Source organism: Pseudopipra pipra, chromosome 1 (assembly GCF_036250125.1).
Source record: "Pseudopipra pipra isolate bDixPip1 chromosome 1, bDixPip1.hap1, whole genome shotgun sequence".
NCBI classification, from domain to species: Eukaryota; Metazoa; Chordata; class Aves; order Passeriformes; family Pipridae; genus Pseudopipra; species Pseudopipra pipra.
In genome coordinates, this window is record NC_087549.1 from 102,675,956 (window position 1) to 102,703,347 (window position 27,392).

At 39.3% G+C, this 27,392-nt stretch overlaps 1 protein-coding gene across 10 annotated transcripts in view; it reads left to right on the plus strand.

The window, feature by feature from the left end:
- Positions 1–27,392, plus strand: part of HECW1 (HECT, C2 and WW domain containing E3 ubiquitin protein ligase 1) — a 261,005-nt gene that overhangs the window by 164,612 nt on the left and 69,001 nt on the right. For 6 of the 10 annotated variants that reach the window (XR_010433682.1, XM_064668439.1, XM_064668418.1 and 3 more), the window contains 5 exons: positions 3,646–3,815; positions 16,943–17,085; positions 19,104–19,204; positions 20,518–21,885; positions 25,231–25,332. Coding sequence is in view for 9 of the 10 variants with exons in the window: in XM_064668439.1 (XP_064524509.1) it covers positions 3,646–3,815; positions 16,943–17,085; positions 19,104–19,204; positions 20,518–21,885; positions 25,231–25,332 (1,884 nt within the window). In the remaining variant the exon portion in view is untranslated. The remainder of the gene's footprint in view (positions 1–3,645; positions 3,816–16,942; positions 17,086–19,103; positions 19,205–20,517; positions 21,886–25,230; positions 25,333–27,392) is intronic. The other 4 variants (XM_064668463.1, XM_064668472.1, XM_064668479.1 and 1 more) reach the window with 3 other exon arrangements.

Genomic DNA, 27,392 nt, shown 5'->3' on the forward strand with positions numbered 1-27,392 from the left:
TTCCGGCTTCCTTAACTTACTTTGACATATTGATGACCAGACTAAATGTAATCAATTTAGCAAACAGACTGCTCCAGGGTCTGGTTCTCTCTCTGATTCTCCATCCTTCTCTGTTATGCCCCTATGTGGAGTTTGGGTCTGGATAAGTACCTTGCTATGTCTGCAGGTATGTATATATATATAATTGTTACAGTAGTTTTACTGATCATTACTGTCAGGGAATCTCTGTGCCGAGCATGACAAAATGTGACTCACAAGCCTAAATCATACTTTCTCCCTGACCTTTTGAAAGCTTAATCACTTGTGTTGAGGCAAAATCAAACATGGTAAAACACAGATATGCTCTAGCTGTATTTGTTGGAATTGACATCCCCATCTGGTTCCAGTAAATACATACTAGTTTCCAGTTTGCCTCAAAAATAGACTGTCCATCACTATCCAGTCACAAGGTTTGTGATGCTGCAGGGCAGCAAATGCCAAATGATCCTTTACAAGGCAGACAAGAAAGTCTGTGGCCCACCTTAGGAACAGAGAGTACATGCATGCAAGTGACCTAGCATAAAGCTTCCTTAGGTCTCATCCAGACACCTGAACGTCAGCATATGTGGAAGGAAAGCTCTGAAGTTGGAAAAAATTTATAATTCACTTGGAGAAAGCTGCAGGCAGCAGTTAGTATAAACAACTTTTCTATAATGAAGTGAGCCTAGCTGTACTGGGTGCACGTACTTGCAATTACTGCCAGTCTGTAGCACTGAAAGAGTCTGTGATTGTTCTGTCTCTACCTGGATTCCTTCCTTCTGTCATCTTTCATGAGAGATGGCCTGACATTATTACATTGTTAGATGTATATAACCTCTTTCACACTTAAGTGTGATTTATGACTAAACAGGAAACTGACATATGGTATATTGATAACTTTTTTTTTTTAAGCGACTGGATGAAAATACCCCTTTGCAACGAATAGATGAGTTATCTTGGTAACATTTCCTCATATGCCTCCAAGAAATACACTGTAGAACTAAAGTGTACAGCAGGGCATATCTGTGGAATTCATTGGTTTCACCAAAGAATTAAATTCAGTTAGCCTCAGACCATCACTCAAATATTTAGTATCTTTAGAACCTTTTTTCTGAACATGATAAAGAGAAATATATGCATTTGGGAAAGCAGAATAGCTGGGATTCTTCTGTTGGTATGTTACGCAGCAGTGGTAAGAGAGTATCTGAGCCTTTGGTTATGAGTTCCAGCAGATAGTTACAGCACCTAAAGATAGGTTTTGCTTCAAATTAAATGGAATTTTGGTTAACTGCAGATATCCACGTAACTTTATTCAGAGCTGTTGCATTTTTCATAGTGATGAGAATTTGTGGTGAGATATAAGTGGGATATTTGTCCTTGAGAAAGCTATTTCTGCTACCCTATGCATATTTTGGACATTAAAAATTGAAGTTTCTAACTGACTTTTTAACAAATTTTGTTCTGTTATGCAATTTAAGCAAGGAAATGACACAAATAAAATTGTCTGCTCTGTGATTAGCTAGATTATATTTTCTTCCTCATCCAAATACAAAAATGAGACTAGGAGTACCTTCATTTTCATGACTGTGCTTAATTACCGTAACTGGAAAGAGGATGGTAGGTCATAATAATATGTATTTTCTTTATGATACATAATATATAAAAATACATAATTGAGTGCTAGGTATTTTCTATCTATCAATAGACCATTTCTTTACTCAGTGGTATGGTCTCCATTTGAAGGAAAGAAAATCAGAAACATATGCAGCAATAAATATTTCAGTTTCAGAATCTTTTGAGGAAACATCAGAGAGAAAGAAAATAAGATCCCAGAGGTCTTTCTCTCCTCTCATATGTTAGCGGCCTGGTGCTAATACACTGCTAGGCCTTGTCATTCATAGTGCTTTTGCAATCTTGGTTTCTATTTCTTGAATGCATTTCTAACAGTACAAACTTCCAAAGCCAAAGAGTTTGCCATATAGGATTTCAACTGGGCTGTTAGATGAGGTACATGCTGGTTACACAGAGATTGTTCACTCAGAAAAAAAAAAAAAAAAAGGGAAAAGAAAATTGATGTTTATCAGTTTGAAGCAGATAATTTTCTTTGTGCGATAGCATTGCTGGGACCATGGCAGCACATACTGTCAACAAAGTACTTTCAAATAAGCTCTTAGTAGTGATATCCTTTATTTTTTTTTTGTTAACTGTTAGAGAATGCCTCAAGAATGAGATTCTTAAAATACAATCTGTTGCAGGGCCATCTGTCCAACAGCTTTTGAATATCTGCAACATGAATTGTGTGCTGGAATAGATGATTAAACTCAATGGAAAGAAAAGCAGTTTTTTTGAACTTGCACATTTTATTGTGTTGGCTATTACCATATGTTAAGGAAGCAAAATACAACTGGATGAAACATATCCCTGTGTTTGATGTAGCCATTTTCTGGAAAAAATACTGATGGTGTGCAATGTGTATGATTTTCAGATTCATCCAAAATATCTGCCTGGAGGGTTTTACATGTTCTCCCACAACCTACCAGAATAATTGGATTTTTAATCAGAAGAGAATTAAAAGACTGTGAAAATTAATGTTTTCAAAATCTGCCTAAAAGAAAAAATATGTGTTTAAATTGAATGTTTAGGTATGCATCTAAGTAGTTTTGGAAACTATCTTGTGTAATGCTTTTTTATCTCTTCAATGCAGCAAGAGAAGGTAGGCAGAATGCAGTACAGTGCTTATAGCCCTATGTGAAATAAAGCTTTAAACAGAAATGGTGGAAAATAAATTAGTTACTGAATTCACTAATAGGAATAAGTGCTCATATACTCCGAAGAAAGCTTAAAAACGCATCTAGGAAAAGAAAAGGCCGGAGGGTTTAGTTTGTGTCTGTTGAGCCAAAATTAATGATATACCAGCAGATTGGTTTGCATTTCATTGGCTTCACAGGGACAAACTATAATGGGCTTTGTGTCTTTCTTCAGAATATTATGAGTAAATTTTCAAATAAGTGCCTGGAGAGTTTTTGTCTACATGACACATATTATGCTCCCTGGGAGTTCTGCAGCTATGAAGCACTGCTTAAAATTTGGTCATTAGAGACAAGAGCCTTTCTAAGTTACTACAGGTCAAGTTTAACCCATGCAGGGAAGAAAATGCTTTAAAGTGGAAAGAATGTAAATTGACTTTTCATGTAGAAAAAAGTGGTGTAAAAACTAAGATTTGTACACGGGTAAAATTGATACCTAGGAGAAGTGACATACATTGGGTACCAAATGCCATGACTGTGGTTAAATGACTGGATCTCTTTTTTAGAGTACTCCTTCCACTAGAGTCAGGCTGAGCAAGTGCTTGGCTTATTAGAAAAATTAGCAGATCACTTAAAGTTGCATAAATATTGAATCTGAAGCCAAATCAATCTGCTCAATTAGGTTGCAAATTTGCAGTTTCATTTTATAATAATTTGTAAATCCTAAACCACAATATCATTATGGTTTGGTGTTACATTGCCTCACAATAAACACAGTGAGTTTTTTTCACATTCATGCCATATTATTTGGGTTCCTTACTGGGTCCCCAAAGAGACACCTGGAATGTGAAAAATAATCAGGTTACTTACCTTCTTTCAGATTTCCAGGCCTTTGGTCTGAAGAAAGGAATGTTCTTTAATCCAGATCCTTATCTGAAGATTTCCATCCAGCCTGGAAAACATAGCATCTTCCCAGCACTTCCTCATCATGGACAGGAGAAAAGATCTAAGATCATGTGTAATACCGTCAACCCGATCTGGCAAGGAGAGGTAAGCAGTTTGAGCACTGAGCTGAGACTTTTCTTAAAGCATGGGCATTGCTCTAGCACTATCCCTCTTTTTTTTCTTCTTCTTTTTTTTTTAATTCCTTTATTGGTTAAATAGTTGTTGACCTAACTGTGCTTGATGTATTTCATGACTTCTTGTCTTGGTACAAAAGGCTTAATTAGCTACAAAGATGAATGATACATTAAAACTTTCAGTATGGGTTGTACTTCATGGATGTAATTTATGAAGTTGTTAATTATTGAAGGCAGACATGAAACAGAATTGGAAAATAAACTTGCATACTGTGAAAGGCTGCTGAGTTCTCGTAGTGTTCGTACACAGAGAGGAGACATTATATAAAGCAGAACAAGTGTAGCATGCAAATAAAGAGAAGCTGTGTGATTGAAAAGCGTCAGTGGCAATATAAATTAGAGGCAACTTTGGCACATTTGCCCATCACCTTGAAGAAAGTCTCTAGTCTGCTTCTTGTTGTTGGAAGGACTTGTAGGTAATAATGAGATCTGAGAGTTCAATTGCTGCCTGCTGTTTTTAAATTACATGCGAAATGGCGACAGGCAGCAAAGAATAAGGAATCTCTTTGGAATTAAAGGAGCCTGACATAACGGGTGTGATATACCGGCATGCTCTGTCAGACCAATATCTCCACTGTAGGAAAGAGTAAAAGTAAATAAATAGACTACATAGATTTATTCAAATTAAAATGCAAATTGGAAAGTAGTTCAGGGATAGTTAGGTCAAACTGTATGGACTTGGATATGTGAGTGTGGGAAAAAGGCAGCAGAAATGTTACTGAGTGCTCCTACCTAGATACACATCAGGTTATGCAACAGGTGGGGAGGTTATATGACGGGGGGACAACTTTGAAACTAGTAAGAGAAAAATGCCTTCTAACATGACTTAATTGAAGACACTGTCATGAGGCATCCACCAAGCCATAACTTCTCTGTTGAGCCAAGCATCAGGTGTATCTGGTTCAGAGGTCCCAGGTCAAGCTGAGGAGCTGGAACTGACATGGAGGATCAGGCAGTTGGCAGAGATCTTTCAGTTAAGTGCATAAGACACAGACCTAGAGGCGGACAGGTATGAAGGGGAAACTTGCTATGTGTGTGTGTGTCATGCTCAGTATATAAGAACATGACCCTGATAAAATGTCACTGGTGTCTTCTCCTCAAGCCATGCCAAATGGCTGAGTTTGTGGGCTGTCATTTCTTTTCCAAGTGGAATTTGGCAGCGAGAAAAGGAGAAACAATGAAATGGCCTAATTATGGTCATCAGAAAGCAAAAGAGCACAGCTGGCTTCCAGCTTCGCTGTTCAGCTCCCTGGTTCTCTTGATCACATGCAAGCACACTGCCTCTCCCTTTCTGCTGTTAGCCTGTTAGTGGCAAAGGAGTGTAAAAGAGCCAAGCCATCATTCAGCATGTTCTCCTGCTGCCTTCTCTTCAGCTGATACTGAGATGTTCAACTGTGTGCATTTGTGTTGCAGTCTGTGCACATCAGCCCATCTGAACTCTTTCCTTTGTTATTGAAAACCCACACTGGTTTCCACTGCACAGAAGACTATAGTTTTGATTTTCTGCAACTTTGTCCCTTCATGGGACAAGGGGATAAGGAAGACTGAAAACTGTTGCTGAAACGTGGTGGCAGCCATTCTTCTGTCCACCCTTTTTACTGATAGATGTGAATATATGAAGCAAAAAAATATTGAGGACTCATAGCCATTTCATTAAAAGTATCAGTCACCAGTTGTTTTCACAAAAACATATTTTAGGCAATATATTATTTCAGAAGGGTCATTCATTCCTTAGGTACTGTCACTCTGTGTGAATAGAAGGCAGATGTGAATAGAAGGCAGATTGGTTGTTTTTTTCTTTGAATGACCTGTCTGATTCATTTTGGATGCTGAACTTGAAAAAATCTGGAATAGGGAAATAAAATTATGGAAATAGCTGCAGAATAGGATCTTTATATATGTTCTTGATTACCCTTGAGCAAATTCAGAAGTGAAATAGTAAACTCAGTTTTGTAGGGATTCAGGACCAAAAGTCCTACAGACTAAAAGATGACTAATTTACTTATATTAATTCATTCTGGTATTCCTCCTCATATACTTCCCAGGTTGTTCTATTTGCATAGTAACCACCTGCATTATAGGAACACTCTGGGAGCACCATTATACCTCAGGCAAATTTTCATCTGTCTCATGTAATATTGATGATCATTTCACAGGCAGTTCAAATGTTGTTCAGCACAAGTTATCCTGACTTAAAGCTGTTCTTCCATTGCTCTGATTTGCAGTACTTTGTGCAAGAGGACAGAAGGAAATGGAAATTTCTTATTAGATGAGGAGTAGCTTGTGACAATTTGACATTTGCAGGAGGGCTCTCTGTAGAGGTGAAAGAGCCCTCATGCTGAGAATTGTTCACTGAAACAGGTTAAAGCCCAGATGGTATCTTCTGATGATAGAGAGGCATCATTTTGGGATGTTTCTATATGTTTTCACATGCTCTTCAGAAACATCTCTACCGTTAAATAAGTGAGTGCCTGGAAACCACATGCCACTGGACAGCTTGACTTTAAACCCCTAGATTAAGCAGACATTGTGCTGACAGTCCAGACTGTTGCAAGAGCGTAGAGGGTGAGTTGTCCTATCATGCTGATTGGAGGTAAAATGCAAAGAAAATCTCAGAAGGAAGTCCCACTTCCCAAATATTCTGCACAGCTAGTAGAGTTGAGAAGGGTGAATGTTGATCATAGCTCTTCTAATATTGATATTAGAAAAATAAGGACACTATTCCCATACTGTTTCACACTGAGACAATGTATCTGTTATCACATTGTTCAGAAAAAGTCCTTTAAGAAGATTTAATTTGTCAGAAAGCAGTAAAGTGATAGACAGTTCAGACAAGCAATACAGATCATTTTGGATCATAAGAAACAAAACAAAGTGGTTTCAAAAGTAGTTCACATACCTCCAGCTGGATAGGAAATTCTCCCTATGGTTTTTAAGATAAAGTACTTCAGGCTTCTGTAACTTTCCCTTAGACATATTTAGGTATTTCTTAGCAATGGCAGCTTGAGCAGACTATTTCCCCAGTTTTCGTTTCATATATTGGTAAGTGGACAGAGAGCCTCAAGGACTGGCCAGTGAGATGACTAAAAATTGGCCAATGCAACCATTCAGCATATATAAAGTAGTAGGAAGTGCTAAGTGATGCATTGAATTTCAACTCCATTAATCTAGCTCTGGAAGAGTGGATTGCCTTAAAGTGGGAGTCCAGTACCAGGTTAAAAACAATCTAAACTCCCTGCAGCTTCACTCTTTGTTTCTTTGCCTCAGCCTTTACAAACACTGTTATATTATAGCTGAGGCAAAATAGTGTTTGAGTTGGCTGCCTTATCACTCTGAAGATAGCCACATTTCATTGGTGAATGCATTGATGCATATGAGCAGAAGTGTTCGGCAGTCTTTTGCAAGAGCATTTAGCAAATAGTAGGTAATGTGTCAGATCTCATACACAGATTTACAGTATTTTCATCTGTGTAACTCATGCTCTCTGCAACCCAGATAACTCACAACCTTTCAAAAATATTGCACTTGAATAATTCCTCACATAACCTGTCTCTTGAGATTACAAATGCAAAATCAGAAGAAGGAAATACTCAGGGGCTTGAACGCCAGTGGGAGGTAGTCTGGGGAAGGGGCTTCTGCAGTGCAGGCCATCATCAGTGATAGAAGCATTGGGTTTGGATGCTGCCTGCAGGAATGCCAAGATGACATGGAAGCAACTGACTGAGTACTGGTCTGTAATTGCTTTTCTTACAATGCACAGTTATAACTCAGGCACTGATTCTGCGATCCTGAATGCTGGACCGGTGCATGATAGACCACCCGGCAGTTCTGGGATTGAAAGACACTTTGTCAAAGTAGCCAGATCATGCAATAAGGGGTTTATTCTAGCTCTCCTTCTCTAGAGGCTTTATGTCTGCTGATACGATGGGTGCTACCTGATGTAGCACTATGATCCTAGAGTCATACAAGCAGGGGACACTTGAGCAAAGCTGAATCTTTCCAAAAGTTAAGAGTTAAACCATTAAAGATGTTTTAATATATTTGAATCAATAGTATGAATTTAAACTAAAACAGGTTATATTTGATCTGATTTTGCTCTAATATATAGAGCACTAGATGCTAACAGTGCTACCATGGCCTCACAGAATCCTTCAGTCATTTCACTAGAAGACCACAATAAAAGCAACAGAAACATCACATTGATCGAACTACTTATTATTTATCTTGCATAACCTTTCCTCCTGTTTCTAATGGCAAATACAAAAAGAATATGCTGCAGAAACTTGGAGGCCTTTACCCCTAAGCATAAAAGCAGTATACAGGTGAAGTGAAATCCAGATCTGGAATTTAATAGAAGTTTTGCCAAAGGCGTCATCGGGACTGAGTAAAACCTTGTGGGTGGTACCTTCACTGTATAATATTTTTGCACACATGTTCAGGTAAAGTGTAACACATAGTTTAGTAACTGTAAAGTGTAACACACAGAAAAACTGTAGTTTTACCGACACATTTTTTTATTTTCTGTTGATGAATGAAGTGCAAAAGCCCAAGACAACTTCACTTTCTTCAGGAATGAGTTATGGTGTGGAAAATTGTCTAGATTTTTTTCAAGATGTTATCCTTCTAGAAGTGCATTTAATTGCAACTTCTGTATCTAGAAGACCATTAGTCTTGCTAGTGTTTATATTGGTGCTTATGAGAGTCCTCAAATATTTTCAGTCTCTGCTGTGCTTATAAATTTAGAGACAATGTGTGAAAAAGAAAAACCCTGACTCTTTAAGCAGTGTTTTCACTTGATTTATCCAGAAGTTTATTTAAATTTCTAATGTCTTAGGGCTGAAATTTGCCATTAATAAAGTAAGAGACATCCTTTAAGACTATCCAAACCATCAGAGGGAATTCATGATGAGCCTATTAACTAGCAACTCTGAATGTTGTGGAATACATGAAATAGATGGGAAGGAATTTTTTTGTTCCTTGTTTCCAATAGAGAGAAGCAGTGAATCTGAGGAAGAAATCCAGAAGGCCAGTTTCCTGAAGGCCCTGCCCAACCTTGAAGGAGTTCAGTAGAAAGGATTGAATAGACTTTAAAACATCATCATATATTTATGTGCACCCCTTTTACTGTAAGGAAAAAGACCCCAACAGCAGTTCCATGCCAGAATATTGGATCTGGCACCCTGTAGTCCCTGCTGTGTTACAGAAGTCTCTCATAGTAGGCATAGGCATGTCCCTGCCCTTGACAGCAATGGAGCCCTGTGCTTGACACTACTGACTGCATTATTTTGTCTTGTCATTGAGGTGTACTGTAGTAAATTTAAGAAACTGTGATTTTCCATGAGCTTATCCAGATGTTTGTAAAAGTAGTGTTGTGGAGGATAGTAGTAATATAAGGTTTATATAAGTAGTAATATAAGGTAATATAAGTAGTAATATAAGTAGTAATATAAGGTAATATAAGTAGTAATATAATAGAGAAGGTTTTTGAATGAAGAACAGAATAATACAGATGGAGAGTGGTGTGTGCATTAAGAGTATAATTGTTTCACTGGAGTACTTGAAACAAAAAACCTACCAATGAAATATTCAGCTGAAAGAATAAATCTATCTTCATCCATCAAAGGTAATTTACAGCCTTTTAAGATCACCTCCATGCATGATGGATATCGCAAATAAAATTTATTTTTAATTCTATTGCTTATTCAACTCAAAATCAAGAGCCTAATTCTTTCTGTCACCAATGTATTAATTTATCTATCTTTATTACACTGACTTTATTCTACTAACTGTCTAGCAATTGTTATACTGACTGTTTTTAAAGAACTTGACTTGCACTTAGCTTGTATAATTTGTGCTAAGGGACGTAATCCTTGATAGTGTTATTGAGTCACTGTCATCCATCTGTATTCAGGGATGCAAAAACTTTGGTAAAAATAAAACATGGAAATGAATCATCATCAGTAGTTGGCTTTCTATGAAAACTATTCTCAAGCTCTGGAAATGGTTCTGTTATCTTACAAATAGATACTGATGTATTCTGCCAGGTCAGCATTAGCATGGGCCTTCATTCTTTACCACATATGTCATGCATTAAGCCCCAACAAGATCTATTCACATTAATAAAATTAGTCATCTGTGTCTGTAAAACCGTTGTTGGGTCTGTAAGCAAATAGGCACTGCAAAGTAGGTTACTGTCTGAAACTCCTTCAGTGGTGTTTACTACAGTTTTTGGGTCTTGCTTGAAGATGCCAGCAGTAGTGTAAAATCAGATTTACATTTAGATCATTGAGATGGTGTAACACTATCAATGTATCAGCTGATTCTAGGTAAATTTGATTCTGATCTGTGTCTCTGTGAGAGTGAATCAGCAGGAGGCAGCTATGTAAAATCTGTGTAAATGAGAGGAGAATCCTAACGACTTAATATTTATTGACCAGAGACAAAACTGATGATACACTGCTTAGCCCAAGAGGACTTAATACGTTGCTGCTGTTTTCTTCATCATGGCACTTTTGTTCTTTCCTTTCCCTCTATCCTCTGTATTTCTATGGAAATAATTAGTTACGGCTTTTTAGTGCCTGAGAAAATACCATCTAAAGCTTTGCCTTTGGCTGGGGCATTTTAAGGCTGTACATGGTACAGATCCTCCAGTGTCTAATAAGATAAGCTATAATGCTGCAGCTTTTCTCTTAGCAAGGAATTAAAAGATCTCTCTCCTATCCTACTCCCTCTTTGCATTAGATGTCTAGGAACAAAGAAATTGTTGAATCTCTTGCCACTGTAACAAGTGGGACAGGCATTGACAAATGGCTAAAGAAGTGGGAGAAGTAGAGAGTTGCAATGACTTTGCATCTAGAGCAAGTCTTTTTCCTTCTAGTCATCATCATTCCAGGAGGATGAATAACACCTTAAAAAGAAAATAGTTGGGAAAATAATACACATACTAACTTGTTCTATAGATCATGGTTCTTAACAATTCAGTGGGTCAATCTCCAACAGTATTTTTGTTCCATTCAAGAGAACCGTTTCAAAGCAAATCTCCTGATCTCCCTGCTGAAGACACCACTGGACAGTCTTAAAGTGCATGAACTTAATTACTCTCATCAGAAAGGAAGCCAACAGATGTGCTTCAGGAGTGCATCCGGCACTTTTCAGACAATAATGGGAGTTCAGTCCAGGACATCAGCCTGGAGTCACTTCATGTTAAAACCCTTGCAACATATCTGGATGTGGTAATCAGGTGCACAGCACCAGCTGCTTTGCTCTCCAGATCTACTCACATTGCACCATAAGTCTTCCTAATGCGAACACAGCCAATGTATTCCAGAGATCAGGAATCATCAGTCCCTACAAGGCCTTCTCACTTCTGCTCGCGATGGGTGCTGTTTTTCCCCAGTATACCAGGGATCTTTGATCATTCTTTGTGTTCAGATTTTCTGCACATAGCTTCCTTTTAGGAATACACCTAACAGATAACCATTTCTTCTAAGAGTCTTAAAACATATCTAGAGGAAAATAAAAAGATCTTCCTCTCTGAAGCTCTGCACTCTTTTCCAAACCCTCTGTCTCTGGGGGTTTTTCAGTCCGGGATTCTTCCAAACTAGACACAAGGGCAGTTGGTTGACCACCTCATCCTTCCCGTGAAGGAACATTCTTCCTATAGAGGAGAGCCCTCTCATCCCTAGTTGGTAAGGATCAGACACTACATTGCCAAGATGGGATCGGAGACTATTTCTAGGACCAGGCACGCTGTGAGAAGCAGGTTGCTCCTAATGGCATTTCGTTCTGTTGAAGCAATCTGCCATCTCCTCTGTGGAGTGAGCTGTGTCATGTATCATCTCAAGTTCTAAGAGTCATTTTGCACCAAGTTGATGTGGTATGCAGGGTGTGGCTAATGTAACTTTGTAGGTAATTACTTGTCACATGAAAAGGGGCAGAAAAGAAGAATTTTCTGTCCAACCAGTATTAATTTATTTTTTGTCTATCAGTGTCCCCCCCAGGACATCAAAGCCGTTTAATGTCCAAAACAATCTGTTAGTGTCTCACCTAATGAGACCCTTCACTTAACAGCTTTGCTGAGACAGACAGGACATTTGATGCCTTTTTATATAAGGACTGCACTTAATAGTGGTAGAAAAACCGCTCAGCAGATTTCTCCTATCAAGTTATTTCACCGTCCACAAAACTGTCAGCACCTAAAAATGGACTCACTCTAACAGTGTTCACAAAATAACATGTTTATAAATACAAATTTGTGACAATTTATGGTGTTCGTTGTGTCTGGAATTAGGGTCTAACTGCAAAAAACACATATAAACTATGTAGTAATGATAATGCAAAGCATAGGCACACAGGCTAAAGCAAAAGCAACTTACAAAGAAGTAGAACAACTAACACATATGTAATACTGCACAAATACTAATGCCACAAAATTTAAGCAGAAACTCTAAAGCAAAAGCCACTTACAAACATAAAGTAAAAACTAAAAATACTATGAAGCAAAAGTAAGCTCTGGTTATTTAGAAGCAAGTAATTAGCATGCCTAAGATACATCTCACCTTCCAGGCTTCCCCAGAAGTGGAAGGAGAAAGGCAGCCCGTCAGCTACCTCCGCATAGTTGATGAACTTCTCGCTTGCCCACGCCGCCCACCCGCCCCCCTTCCTCCCCCTCCCCCAAGCAAAAAGAGATTTGCTTGGGTCCAGTCGCTTTTTATACCTTTTTCTTCAGTCAGTTTGACTGGCTATAGTCAATAAACTAATTTGGGGGTGATAGACAGATGAAATAGGCCCAAGGGTCCACGTCCTGAGTTCTCAGCAGCCAGGATGTTTGAAAAAGGGCCATATTATCTCCATATCACTCCTTTCTTCCTTTTAATCCTTTTATCAGTTTCTGGGAATGTCCCCCCAGGTGCTGGGGTTTTCCAGGAAACCATTACAAGGTTTTTTTCTCCTTTTGTGTAGCCTTTCTGTCACCTTACATTACTGTCTTGGGCTAATCAGAGAATAGAGATTTAACTTCTTATTTGTTACCTGTTCATACATTGACCTCTGTAGATCATTTATAAATGGTGGGTCTGCCAATTACTTGCAAGAGGTTTGTTCCCTACATTTTATGTAATGCATTTTACTTGAATTTTGGTTATGGAACAAGTGAAAACAATCAAGTTCTAGTAATCACTTAAATTGTCGTAAATTGTTCTTTCCAGGTGTCCTGTTGTCTGCTGTTATCCAAATGAACACATTAGACAAAGTCTTCTTCTTGGGTGGGGCTTTAGCCTTGAAACTGTAGCTGTTTTGGTAGATAAGTTTGCACCTGTGTAGAAATCTGTGACTTCCTTTGAGATTTTTTGTATTCATGTACAAAGAAAGGCTCAGACAGAAACCACTTCCATGCAGCCATTATCAAGTTTGGTGGACCTCTGGCAGCTGGAGAGGCCTAAAGCTTTGGAACAAGTTAAGTCATAACGTCAGAATTCAAAAACTGCCAGAAATGTGACTGTGAAATTTTTAACTGTGAAAAAAGCCCATTTATTTAAACATCAGTATACCTTTCTACAGTTAGTATCAACTTTAGTTAAGTGTCTTTGGATTCCAGCAGGTTCCATGAAGTTCTTGACCAATCTTGAAGAGTTTGCGCTAATGGTTGTTATTAGAGGAACTTAAATTTTTGTGGGGAAAAAAACCCAACCAATGAATAAGCCCACAAAATGAGCTGTGGTCCCAATGAAAATGTACAGCTTAAAGATTGCTGGTTTAGATTCTGGAAGAAAGTATAAGTAAGTCAATCCCAGCTAAAAAAGATAGAAGAATCTACCTTCAAGGAGTGACTGTCAGAAATATCAGAAGTCTTTTAAAAATAATATATTTGGACATTGTGCTAAAGTTTTTGTGTTCTTGTTTTTCTTCTGCAACCATGAATTTTATACTTCTTTTTAATGTGAAAGCTGAACTTCTGAGTTAATTCTGTAACATTGACTTACAACATTATTGTTACAATATTAAGAGTTGTAATAATAAAAAAAAGTTCCAAATAACAGAAAACTTAAAGTAAAAATTGTAATAATAACATCAAAAAATGTCAGCAGACTTGTTCTGAAAATGCAGGTCTTTTAATTACCAATGGTGAAATTTCTGGGCATGTGTAAGAAGCAACATCAAACTTCCCTCATCCTGAAGAGAATTGACTTTTTTTCTCTGTTGTGATCCTGGAGCCTCCTTTTCTTGCCCCTCCATGGCATGAATTATTAATCACAACATCCCTGAGTGTGAACCCATGGGTACTGCAAAATTTATAATCAGTGGGGGTTTGTTTGTTTGTTTGTTTGGGTAAGGTTTGGGTGGGATTTTTTGTTTTGTTTGGGATTTTTGGTCTGTTTTTTTTAAAACTTAGATATGAAGCTTATGCTGTCATTTCCACAAACTGGCTGTTGCTGTGTGACAATTAGTAAATATTAGCAAATATTAGGCAAAGAAAGAATTTAATCTATTCTGGCAGTAATACATTAGTACTTAATGTCAGTTATGTTGGATATGACCATGAAACACAGAATCTTTTCCCTTCCGGATAGATAAGATAGCAAAAGCCAAGGCACTGAACAGTGTAAATGTAGCCAATGTTTTGTGGCTAGGGTACAGCGCCTGGCACTTGTCAGAAAAGATGGTGAAGGAAGAGAGGGAAATTAGGATTTGATGATGATTTGCTTCTACATCCAAAGACAATATTCCCATCTTTAAATATCATGAGAAACAACATGTTTTCAAAAGTGATTCATGATTTTTGAAAATGCATTTGAAAGTCTTTGAGTTCTCAAACCTAGGTGTTTTGCTGGGATCCATTTTTTCAGAGGGCCATAGGTCCATTTGTTCTGCAAACAAGGATTCCTTTGGGCTTTTTAGTGTGGATGGCATGAGCCTGAGGCATCCAGTGTCAGAGATTGCCTTAGAAAAATCTTGCCCACTAAGAATTAAACTAGATAAGAGAAACAGGAGGAGCAAGTGCTTAGATAATGGAACACTGAATTATGTAAAATTAGCACTGGTTTACAAGCTGTGTCCAAGCCCATTTCAGTGAGTTCGCTTTTTATCTCAAACTGTACTTGTTTCCAAATGGCAAAGCCTTTGAGCTCTGCCACAGGACACTTCTGGTCTTAAAAGCTTAACTGTGTTTCCAAAATGCAGCTGGTTTTATGCAGCTGGTTTTATGCATCAGAACATTCTCCTAGAAGAAACATTTGAAAACCAGGGGTTGGTCTCAGGGCAGTCTCTTGTATCCCAAAATGCAATGCGTTGGCAGGTGATGAAATCAGAACACAATTTTACAATTTGTGTAGAATATTCTGATGTTTATATGTCTTTGAGGCACAGCCGTTCAAGGGAAAAGGGACATTTTCTTTGGCTGGTTCCAATACACCTTGCTCCTTGGATCCATACTCTCTGCTTAGGTGTCTGGAAAACGTGCAAGGAAGAAGCTGCCAGGGTTGGTTCCACCTGATGTTATGAAAATAAATATCCATGCAGATTCTGATTTGCTTCAGAGTTGCAACAGAAGACAATATATTTTTAACATTCAGATCATTTAACCTGTGTTTTACTTTTCACTTATGGACAGTTCAGTCTTTACTTGTGTGTATGTATGCTCTACCCCACAGAGATTTTTTACAATATAGTAGTCAACAGCACAATAATGGAGAATTCATTAAGTGGTAAATGGCTGTACATTACAATAACCTCATTCAGTTAAACATTACTTCCCTTCTTCTGCTTTCCTTATAAATGTCACGAAGTGGCTGTTACCCAAGGTTTTAAGTAGGTGAAACAGGAATGGTAATACAACTTATTTTTTAAGGCAACTTTCAATATACATGGCAAATTAATGTTCTCCCCTTTGGTGTGTTTATCTTTCTGTTGCAAAGATGTACAAGAAAACAAGAAGAAAACAACACTAGCTCCTGTTTGAATTGTGTTTCTCTGATTATTTGTGTTTTTGCAGGGCCTGATTAATAGAGTATCCCAGTCATGTTGGTTTCACTTGAAGCTGTTTGAACTAAGCATTTCTGAATTAGATCATGATTCAATAGAGCAAGCAATTTAGGACTTAACTCCAGGCCTTGATAACCCAGAGCATGATTCTGTTGTGAAGATTGGTTTTAGTGGTGGGAAAACTAGAAAAATCTTTCCATCCATCTTAATATTCACTTACCACGGTAGTTGTCTTCCAGTTCAATACTGACCTCTCAGGTGAACAGCACTTTGTCCGTTTTCCTACAATTGTGCACCACAGCACAGATGTGCTTTTTTGATTGATGATATTCTAGTAGTAGCAGATGTTTGGAAAAATTATTGTGACCTGTGTCACCAGCTCTAAGCCTGTACTGAATTTAGCAGGTCTAGGAGAAAGCAAGGCCAAGTTATCTAATGTATTTGCTTTCACTATTATTTTTAAATTGAGATTTGCTTTCCTTGTGAGGAGATCTTGGCATCTCCAGGTGCCCTAATGCTCCCATGTTTGAAAGCTGTATGCATGGACTTCCTTGTTCTTACAACCTAAAATATCATTCTTCTTGTTCCTACCCTAGTTTTGCATGCACACAGTCTCTAGAAGCTTATTGAAATGTTACTTACAAATAAACATAGCTGTTCTTGTAACCAGATTGGCTGAGACAGCTTTCACATGTTTCAAAGCACTTGGTGACGAGCAGTTGTAGGTGTTGCCTTTCCTATTTTACCCGGTATCATTTGTGACAGTAGCCTATACCATGGTTTACCTTTGGCTTTAGCTCTGTGGGACTGTGGTGTGACCCAGATTAGGAGATTGATCCAGATAAACAGTGTTTTCAGAGTTTTTCTTTTTTGAGTTGGGGCACAGATGAACGAGAAAAGGAGAATTTTCAAAGCAGTGTATCTGAGAACAGTGATCACGTATCCTTCACCTCACTAGGCCTTTGCTTCTCAATTGCCAAGGTGCCTCACAGCTGAAGTACTGTGTGTTGTTGTGGCCCAGCTTCCGGCTTAATGTTCTGTGCTCTTCCTTTATTGCAGCAATTCAGCTTTGTCTCCCTGCCCACGGACGTCCTGGAAATAGAAGTTAAAGACAAATTTGCAAAGAGCCGACCAATCATCAAACGTTTTCTGGGAAAACTCTCTATGCCGGTTCAACGCCTCTTGGAAAGACATGCCATAGGGTAAATTTTGCTGCTTTTGCTGCTTTCTGTTTTTCGACAAGTGTGTTGCTGTTTCAAAATCCCTGGTGATATATCATTATTGTGATACAACGTTGTTGAGGGGAAGTTATTAAACTGACAGTTGTCTGATACATGGTGTTGGTCTTAATTAGAATTTATAGGACTATGGGCCAGACAAAGAATTCCCTCTATAACTCTGTGCATGGCATTTTGAGAAATGAGAGCTGGCACTTAGGAAAGAAGACTTTCTTGCGTATCATGGCTGCGAATCTGGAGAGTGCAATATTTTCAATTTGAATATTCTTTGAATGTTGTCAGCAGGCTGTTTTCATATTTCAGGAAATTACCTGTGGGCTAAAATCATACCGGATCTGGTTCTCCTCCCTTTAATTTCTGGAGAGCTGAAATATTATAAAAAAATATATGTGGCATGTTGTAACTAAAGCTTCCTGACCCTACCCTGCTGCCAAGGAACAACCTTGAGCTCACAAGTCCTGCCCTGCTTCCCCATTGCATGAAAGTCCTGAGAAAGTATATGCTGCCAAAATAACACAAACCAATTTGAGGAAGATGGATAGTATTCAGACAAAGCCAAAAAGTTGGCTCTAAGCCTGTAACCTTCAGACCTTGAAAAGCAGGGGAGAAAAAGAGTCATCTCCTAAGGAAAGCAGGAACAATGCAGTTTCCACGAAGGTATTTCTGAAAATTGTATCTCAATTCAGCAGAACAGCAGGAAGATGAGCTTGTTGGAAGTGTTTTTCAACAGCTGGTTCAGAAACTGGCTGTGATATTGACAGCTGAATCTACCAGAAGGGACTAAGCTACCTTCTTTTTTCTCAAGTAGGGAAGATAGAGTAGCTATTTAGAAACCAGATGGAAAAGAACAGCTTGGGGAAGTTAGAACACTGTAACTGGTATCATTGGCTTTCCGCTATATGAGAAGATTTCTTATCATCTTCTGGTTATAGCTTCCTATTTGACTTCCTTATGGTAAACACTGTCTATCTAAGGATGTACTTTGCCAAGAGCAGTGCCTCCAACCTGCATACTAGATATGGCTTAGTTTTAATACCCTATTGGCATTTAAATCTCAGGCAAGCTCAATGAGTATTCACACTAATTCAGAGAGGTCATACAAAAATCTTGAGATTGTCTCATTTATATGAGTTTCTGATGCATGTGAAGCTATCCTAGCAAATATATTTGGCACTACTGGAAGTGAACTATGTTTCTTCAAAAGATGTATAAATATTACTATTTAGTGAACCCGTTACACTCAAAAAATGCTTTGCAAAGATTGATTCAGCCGCATTGTGGGCAGCTGGGAAGTTAATCTCTTCTATAGTTTCGTTCTGTTCTGAGGGGTGGATGAAGTGTGGCAAAGGGAGGGACCTGCACAAGGACAGAATGGAGTCATTGATCAACCTTGTCAGGAAGGTGTTCTCCTGATATTTCAGCTTCATAGAGGTAAGAGGGGTGGAAAGAGATTAAGAGCAGTCATTCAGCCAGTTTGAAGAGAGAAGGTGGTAAGCGGGGAATGGCCTGCACAGGATTTTGTAGACAAGAACAGGAAAGATTCATTTTATGCACATGGTGAGCGGAAGAAAATACAGAAATGTGAGGTTCTACAAAAGGGTAGATATGGTCAGATCTGCAGGGAAGCAAAGTCTTGTTACAATAGCTGAAGTGGGAGTTGTTTGCTTCCCATGTTGATATTTTCATATCCATACTGCAGAAGTTTCATTCCCACCATTCTCTCTATATTTATACATATGTGCTTGTGTATCCCAGCAGCCTGTCTTATTCACTTACTCAGCTGTTCCATTGTAATTGAAGACATTGTCCTCTCCTTCTCTGCCATTCGTCCTCTCGTATGCAAGTCAACATGCCCTCATGGCTGGGATAAATAGCCTTTATGTATTTGATTATGTATTTTTGTAGGACACAGCAGATTTATCTATGCACAGTAGACATTGGGTAGGTTATAGTCTATTGTGACAATATTTGTTTTCTTTCAGGGACAGAGTTGTAAGCTACACTCTGGGTCGCAGGCTTCCTACAGATCATGTCAGTGGCCAGCTGCAGTTCCGATTTGAAATAACTTCTTCCATCCATCCAGGTAACTCTCAGTCTTAACCCATCTCTTTTTTGTTTTGATTTTTTGTTGGTGGTGGTGGGTTTTTTTGTTTTGTTGGTTTGGGTTTTTTTTGTTTTGTTTGTTTGGGGTTTTTTTGTTTCCATTCTTTCTCTTCAGAAATCTGAATTTATTCCTGGATGCTCTAGGACTTAAGGTACAGTCATGAGCAAAGGGAAATGAATAAAGTCCCCCGTCACAGGACGCATTGTGAGTCACAATTTCTTCACTGTTTCCCCTTGGCTTAGAGCTACTGGTATCTCATATTCCCTTGTCCTTGGCTGCTTCAAATACTCTGCCACATCACTGGACAGAAAACTAAAGTCTGACCTGCTTCTCTATCACTTACCCTAGTGAAGTGCTACATGGGCCATTGTTTGTAGGGTCATTGCATTTGAGCACTTCATAAGTTAAAATGGACAATGTAATAGTAGAGATAACTAGAAATTTTTTTCATTTTGATTATTTTTAATGAAAAAGTAAAAATAAAACAAAAAATAATGCAGTGTTCCAGTCCTTCCCTCCTTTTTATGGTTTGGTTTTGGTTCACATTCTCTTGTAATTATACAGAAGTAACTGTCATGGTGGTGTAAGGTGTAACCTTGGTTTCCATGTCACAGTCTCAATAGCATTTCTCAGGGACTCTCTGCCTGAGGGACTCTCTGGTCTCTCTGGTACACTTTGTCAAGCTAACAGCAGCTGCATTGGTGGCTGGAAATCATTACTTTCCCCTTGACGCAAAACCCAGATTTCTGTCTTTTGACTATTTAGATGGCGTAAAATAGCTCAGGTTGTTTGGTGCCTGGAAGGAGGTGGTACAGATGAGGATCACATCAAAGGATATTTTGGGGAAAGTTTTCTCCAAAGGGGTGTGAAAAACAGTTTTTTACATTCTCTGTTGTGGAGTCTTGCCAGCTTCAGAATGAAAAGAAGAATGTCATTAAAGTCTCGGGGAAGACTTCCTTGTCATTCCCATGATATTCCCTCCAATGCCAGTTTGGCTCAAAGAGGAGTTTCAAGAAGGTGTTACCTTCAGGTTATGCTGCAAGGAGGCAGAGTGCTGCATACAAATCACCACCATGAGTAAGCCCGTGATTAAATCCACTGTACAAAGACTGCTTAGCAAAAAAAATCAACACTTCTTGATAGTTGTTCAGCTGCCCACGCATTTCACACTGTAATTTATGCTTTTAATTTTCTCAGATAGCTGTGGATGCTTGTGCCCCCCCAGCCAACCTCTGGTTCAGTCAATGCTTCTTATTAAAGACGTAATTAATTTCTTTTACTGTCTCATGCAGATGATGAAGAGGTCTCCATTAGTGCAGATCCTGAGCCAGCTGACCTCCAGGAAAGCCCTGTGAACAATCCCACAGAGGAAAGCCTCGGTGAGCCTCCATGCATCAACACAGTGACCTCAGAAAGTGCAGCTCCAGAACAGCTAAATGGATACAGTGTGAACAGTGTCGATAGCCCAGGGGCTGTCAAACCACCTGGGGAAGTCAACCAGAACAGCTTAAATGAAGAGCTAGCAGGAGATGGGGAGGTTGATGCGGTGCCAGTTCCTGAGCCCTTGGATTCCATCCCAGGAGAAATGCTTTCTTCTTTGAGTGCTACGGACCTCACAGAGCAGTCGACTCTGATGGCTTGCATGTCTCCTCCTGAGACCGAAGTTAGGGAAAATAACAAAGTCAATTCTGGTATTCAGGGAGATGGTGGAGTGACCAGCATAGAAACATTAGATATTGATGAGGTGAGTGCAGATGTGCATGCTGGCAAGGACTTAGAGAAGAGTCAGGAAGAAGATGAAGGGGCTTCAGCCCAGGAGGAGGAAGACAACAAGCTACAACTGAGGACCACAGCAAAGAGGAAAAACAGGCCGTGCTCCCTGCCTGTGTCTGAACTTGAGACGGTCATAGCTTCAGCCTGCGGTGAGCCAGAGACCCCTCGCACACACTACATACGGATCCACAACCTACTCCACAGCCTGCCCTCGGCACAGATGAGCAGTGATGGGGAAGAAGAACAAGATGGTGGCAATGGCGGGGAGAACGATGAGGAATCTACAGTCAAGGAGGTGTTGGATAAGGAAGTGGTCAGTGAGAGTGAGACCGTGGCAGCAGAACCTCCTCTGGAAAATGAGGCTGAAGAGAACTTCAGCCAGAGAACAGTGCCTCCTGAGACCTTGGATGAGCAACTCTCCGACTTAAATGATGGGCTGTTGGATGGGGAGCCCCTCAGGACAGGAAGCGAGAGCGAGTCAAGCTCCAGGCCCAATGGTGACAACGAGTGCGAAGCGTGCGACACCTCTTGCTACAGCCCCTCTTGCTACAGCACTTCCTGCTACAGCACTTCCTGCTACAGCACCTCTTGCTACAGCACCTCGTGTTATGACAGTAACAATCGCTTCTCCAGCCATACTCGCTTCTCCTCCGTCGACAGCGCAAAAATTTCTGAGAGCACAGTCTTTTCCTCACAGGATGATGATGAGGAGGAGAACAGTGCTTTTGAGTCAGTGCCAGATTCAGTGCAGAGCCCTGAGCTGGACAGGGAGCAAGTGGATGGCTCCTCCCAGTGGCCAGATGAACTAGTAGCTCATGCTGGGAATCCACAAAGAGCCACAGAGGGTCTAGACACCCCAATAGCAGGTCCAAGCAGCAGAAGAGAAGGTTAGATCCTGAGAATCGATGCGCTGAGCAACCCTGGTTATCTGGATGTCACGGAAGGCATCAGATAGTCGAGGTTTCAGATAGCTCACAGTTTAGTTCTTACCAATTTGGTGGCTGTGAGCTGGGCCAGATATCAGGGAGGGTTGGATAATTGAGCCTTTCCTTAAAAATCCCAGCAAAACCAAATAAATCAGGTGGAGATCTGTCTGTATGGATTCCTGTAGATATACGTGCATCATTATAAAATCAAGATTAGCTACTCTAGTTATGTGGCAAATCAGCATTATCACATCCACCTACTCATTCCTTTTTTCCTGGGATTGTTCCATTTCACACATCTGATGCGCTGCCATGCCTCTGATAGTTAGTGAAAGGACCAGCTTGTGCTTGTCAAAGGGCAAATATGCTGATTCAAACCAGATAAAGGGCCAGTTTCTGTATATTTGTTGTAATTCCCCAAGTATCAAAAAAATGTACCTCAGATGTCACAGATCATAGGGCAACTCAACAGAGATTTATATTTTTTCTTAGGCACTTTGGAAATTTAACTATCTTGAATAAAATTCTCATCTCCTTATCCTACCCTAGAGATAGAATATACTTTAAAATGTACTTTTTTTTGTCTTTGCAATTTAGGTACTGTTTTTCCCAATTCCCCAAACAGTTAGATTAAATCCCTCCCTTTGGTAACTCATTTTGTGTTGTATGCAGTTACATAAAGAGAGGGGGTTGATCACTCATCTTTTCTTCAGCTAGCGTATCGTTTTTCTCCAGCTCTAGAAGTAAAGGACTCAACTGCAGCTAAGGAGTATGCAACAAGGTCAAGGGGTAGTCTTTGCATTCCCAAATTCTGAGTCATCTGTCTCCTTCTGTAAGTGACACCAAATTAAAATGGCAGCAAAAGTATATCCTATTTGGGCATCACTGGGAAACCCCAACTAAAGCATCCTTCTACATTTTCCTTCTCCATTCCCAGTTTACTTACTCCCACCTTCCACTGCCACAGACCCAACCCATGCAGATAAAAGGTGTAAGGGTGGCCTTACACACAGGCCTGTGTAAAGACTTGGTACACAGCTGGGACTAGGGAGTTATTCAGACTGTAAAGCAGAATCTAGCCCAAAGAATTAAATTTTCAGACATATACAGGCGTAGAAACCAAGTTTCCTTCCTTGCAGGCAAGAGGCTTTGCTTGTGGACAGCATTTATGTGGAAATATACCTAAGTGGGTATGAGCATGAGTATGTGTGAGACCATACCTACGGATTTGGTGGTTATTTTGGACTGTGTGTGCTTTTGATAGGGGATGTGGTGGGAGAGGGTGTCTTGTGCATATGGATTCAGTACAACACCAAGACTTGAGCCTATATAAAGGGCACTGCAGTGTTCACAGTGGCTTTGCCTTGGTTAGCTAAGGGCAAGCCCGTCTCTTAGCACTCTCTTGGTGTCACCAGGGGTGCTTCAGTAAATGTGCATGTTGCTTCATGACTTGGCAGCTGTTACAAATACAGTAGATGTGGTCACCTCCATCCACTCCAGGTGACCGATACTACTACTATGCTTCCGCTGGCTTGGCGTAACTATCTTGACTAGGGGAGAGTCAATTTCGGTGAGGTAAGTAAAGAAACATAGATGGGTGATGTGGTAGTCAGTGCTACAACACCTGTAGTAACAGCACAGTTTTTAAGACTATGGGAGATGGACTTTCAGCATTGAGTAATAAACTTACATAATCTGCCGTCTGTTCAAAACATGCAGCAGATACATCTGTGAGATACGCCTATACACGAGTGGTTCGATGAAGACATTTAACAGGCCATACGGTATCAGCAGAGCACCTAGAAGAGGGAGTATTTTTGTCTAAGCAATTTTTCTCACTTCTGGATGGTGTGAGATTTTTTTACAGTTTTATACAAAATTGGCTTCTGCCTTCTAGCTGTTGGTTGTTTAAAAACAAAAAAACCCCCCATATTTTATATTTTTGGGTAATTTTTTTTGCATTTGATAGCTATATGTTTGGGGTTTTATATAAAATGTTTGTTCTTAGGCTGTTAAGATTCTGACATTACAGACAGATAAACCAGCTACCACACAATGAGTTTGGCTTTGCATTCCAGCATCCCCAGAACCATTCATATTTTTTTCTATGCATCTTTCTGATGCATGTAAATATTATATTTATGCAATTCAGATTGTATCTGTATTAACAAGCCTATCTGGAGCTGGAGGTTATAGTGAAAAACTGTTACCACACAATATGAAAATATCTCCCTTAGTAGGATAAATAGTCCCGGTTTCTAAGATTTTAAGGACAGACCGAGAAGGAATCTTTATTCTGGAACCTTTGAAGTTTTAGTGAGCAGGTTCCTTATTCTCACAATTAAGTCTAAGATGAGGAATGCTTTTTCATCCCTACTGTAACTTCTTAGTTTCTTAAACGATTTTTTAAACATTGACTGGATCTTAAGTAACTTGTTCCTTTCAACCGAATGTCAGTTTGGACATTTACTTAGGTTTCATTTGTTTCATATTTAGATATGGCAGGAGAGTTGGAACTAGATGATCTTAAGGTCCCTTCCAACCCAAACCATTCTATGGTTCTATATATGGACGTGTATACAATATTAGTGTTTAAAAACTTCCTCTGCACTGTCTACTGTGTGACTCCTTTTCTTCTTCTTCTTTCCCTCTTCTCTATCTCAGGTCTTCCTTCCTTATCTCAGATCCTGACTATTTCTCACTATCTTTTTTCCTTCTCTTCTACCACCTGTCTCCTATCTGTTTCTGATCCTTCTCTCACTCTCCTCCTTCCACGAAAGATGGACTCTGAATTTTGAAAAATACCTCTAAAACGGGATGATCTGCTTTGCAGGGACTGCAAAATCCTGTCATTCTAGTACACATAGGCAGCCACTGATCCTTTGGAAAAACAGAGAAAGATCCAAGGCAGCTTTTAGCCTCTTATTCCGATGGTGGGATAATTTAAAAGTTGGAATCAGGATTTTGCATGTTCCTGCCAATTTCTGCAGCAGCTTGAGTTTGGTTGTATATGAACAGTGTTTCTCAGAGATCAAGCCTGATTCTTCTCTCGCTTACACTTGTGTGCTTATGAGTCCAGAATCTGGCCCATAATAGTTTTGCATTGATTTGACTGCATTACTGTAATACTTCTTTACAATATGAGTTGTTATTAAAATAGGGCCTGAAAATAGGAATGCCCGGAGATGCTAGTACACCAGGTTAACCTCTTTGTAAAATAGTCACTTGTTTTACAGTAGCACATTTTTTGAACCACATTGTAAAAACAGTGAATGACTGTCAATGTCTTGAATATCTTGTCCGTAGGTGATTGTCCTTTACTCCATAATTCTCAGCCAGTCAGCCAGCTTCCTTCTCTGAGGCCTGACCATCATCACTACCCAACTATCGATGAGCCTCTTCCACCAAGTAAGCTTTAGTTTTTTATTTTATTGCATTTTTTCAGCTTTTCCTGTTAACTCAAACAGTGTAGAGGTCAGTATGTCTTTCTAATGAACCCTGTCTGTTCTGTATATACAGTCTACAGAACCCAAGCAATATGCCCATTTGTTTCCCTTATTGGATCCTGACTTCAAGTGTTGTCGTGTTATTTTGAACAAGCTCCGTAACCTCCATCTGCCTTGGTCTGTCTTCTTCCTTAGCCATGATGAAATGGAAATAATAGTATTTCCCTGTTTCCAGTCAGTGTGTTTAGGCTCGAATGATTGGGTATCTGTCAGGTGTTCTGGAAACCTCAATATAGAGCTTTCTGGGTGGTGTTTCAGCAAAGTACTCTGATTTTTCTATAATGTTTGTCTCCAACTTTTCCATAACCAATTTCAAAGATGGTTTGGGATGGCTGTCCCTGTGATCTGTCAGGTCTGTAAGCAGGTCCAGCAGGAACCCTTTCGTGGTCAGGATGCTCCTGGGACAGACAGGTCCAAATCTGAACAAAACCAGCAGAAGCTGGGAAAAGACAGCTTATGTAGAGTGGTCTTCTACTGTCCTTGGATTTGATTATCAGTGATTTTTATGTTCATTATGAACTGTAGTGAATTCTACACTTGTGTTGAATAAAAATGACAGTCTTAAGTAGCATGATTGATTAGTAGCCTGGTAATACGGGATTTTTACCACGGAAGCAACTGCTGGAGGTGTTTTTACTTGTCTTTGTAGCCTTTCCCTTGGGTATTCCTGGAGGATTACCCTGCTTTTTGCATTGGCGTTCAGTGCCCAGCAGAGCGCACTCTATGCCCTGCAACGTGCTGCTGATCACCTTTCAACTTGAGCGCAGGATTTAACAGCCTGAAATGTGCAGTGCCTCACAAAAACAACCAGGCATATAAACAAAGCACTCTATTTTCTTCAAAGCCCAAGAAGGAAACACACTTATTTGGCCTGTGGTGCCCTTCACAAATAATTCATCATTTGCCAACCATGCTGTCAGTATTCCCTAAGCCGAAAATAGCCCTGATGCTGGCGTCAGCTGCACAGTTGCATGAATGATTCAAATGCCTTTAACCCAATGAAGTCTTATTAGAGTCCCACTGTGGCTTGCCAGTGAATGATGAAATGGGAATGCTTACCTCTGTAACAGGCAAATATTTCTCTTCCTCACACTCTTACCACAACACTTTGTGAATAGGGCACATTCTCCATTAGATGACTTAATGAAAGGACACTGACACCAGCTCAGGTAAACAAAATATACTGTAAATCTCTTTCATACTCTGCCATCATCGATTTAATATGTTTTTCCTCTTTCTTTTAATTATCCTCAAAAGGCAAGTATTTCTACCATCGATTTTCACAAGTGCTTCCACAAGGTTTAAGGACATGAAATGCAATGTGTGATGATAAAATACAGAAGTGATATCCCTTTGGAGGATTTTGTTTTAGCATTAGCATATAATATCATTTTTACAATAAAGGTGGACACTGTGGGCTTAAATATATTGATCTGAATAGAAATAAACCACACTAAGTTAATGTTGTGCAAAAAAAAAAAAGTTTAATTGAATAATATCACTTAGAAAACTGGTTTCCAAAAACTCTTCATGAAATTTTACAGGAATTTCAAAATGAAAACTATAGCCTTAATCTAGAATTTTTTTCTTTTTCTAGAATTCAGTGTCACTATCTCAGTGTGTTTAATGCCTCTTAATCCTAGATAAATAGTTCTTCAATCATGTGAAAGGAGGAACCTTTACCATTTAAACCTGAGTTATGTGATCAAACCTGGCACATGCAGTGCTAACTTCCATCTATAAATAGAGGTGAAGATAATTTGCTGCAGATTCAGCATTTATTGATTTTATTGAGGTCATGGAGAATCTTCTGGACAGTCTTCTTTGTCTTTTGAATAGTTTTCTGAATAGCTTGATTTCATCATAAGCCCACAACAGTCGGTCTCAGGGAGGAAATTTAATTTCAGATAGTTTTATTTAGGAAAGTAAAGTAGAACAAATTCATTATTTATGTAGGAATTT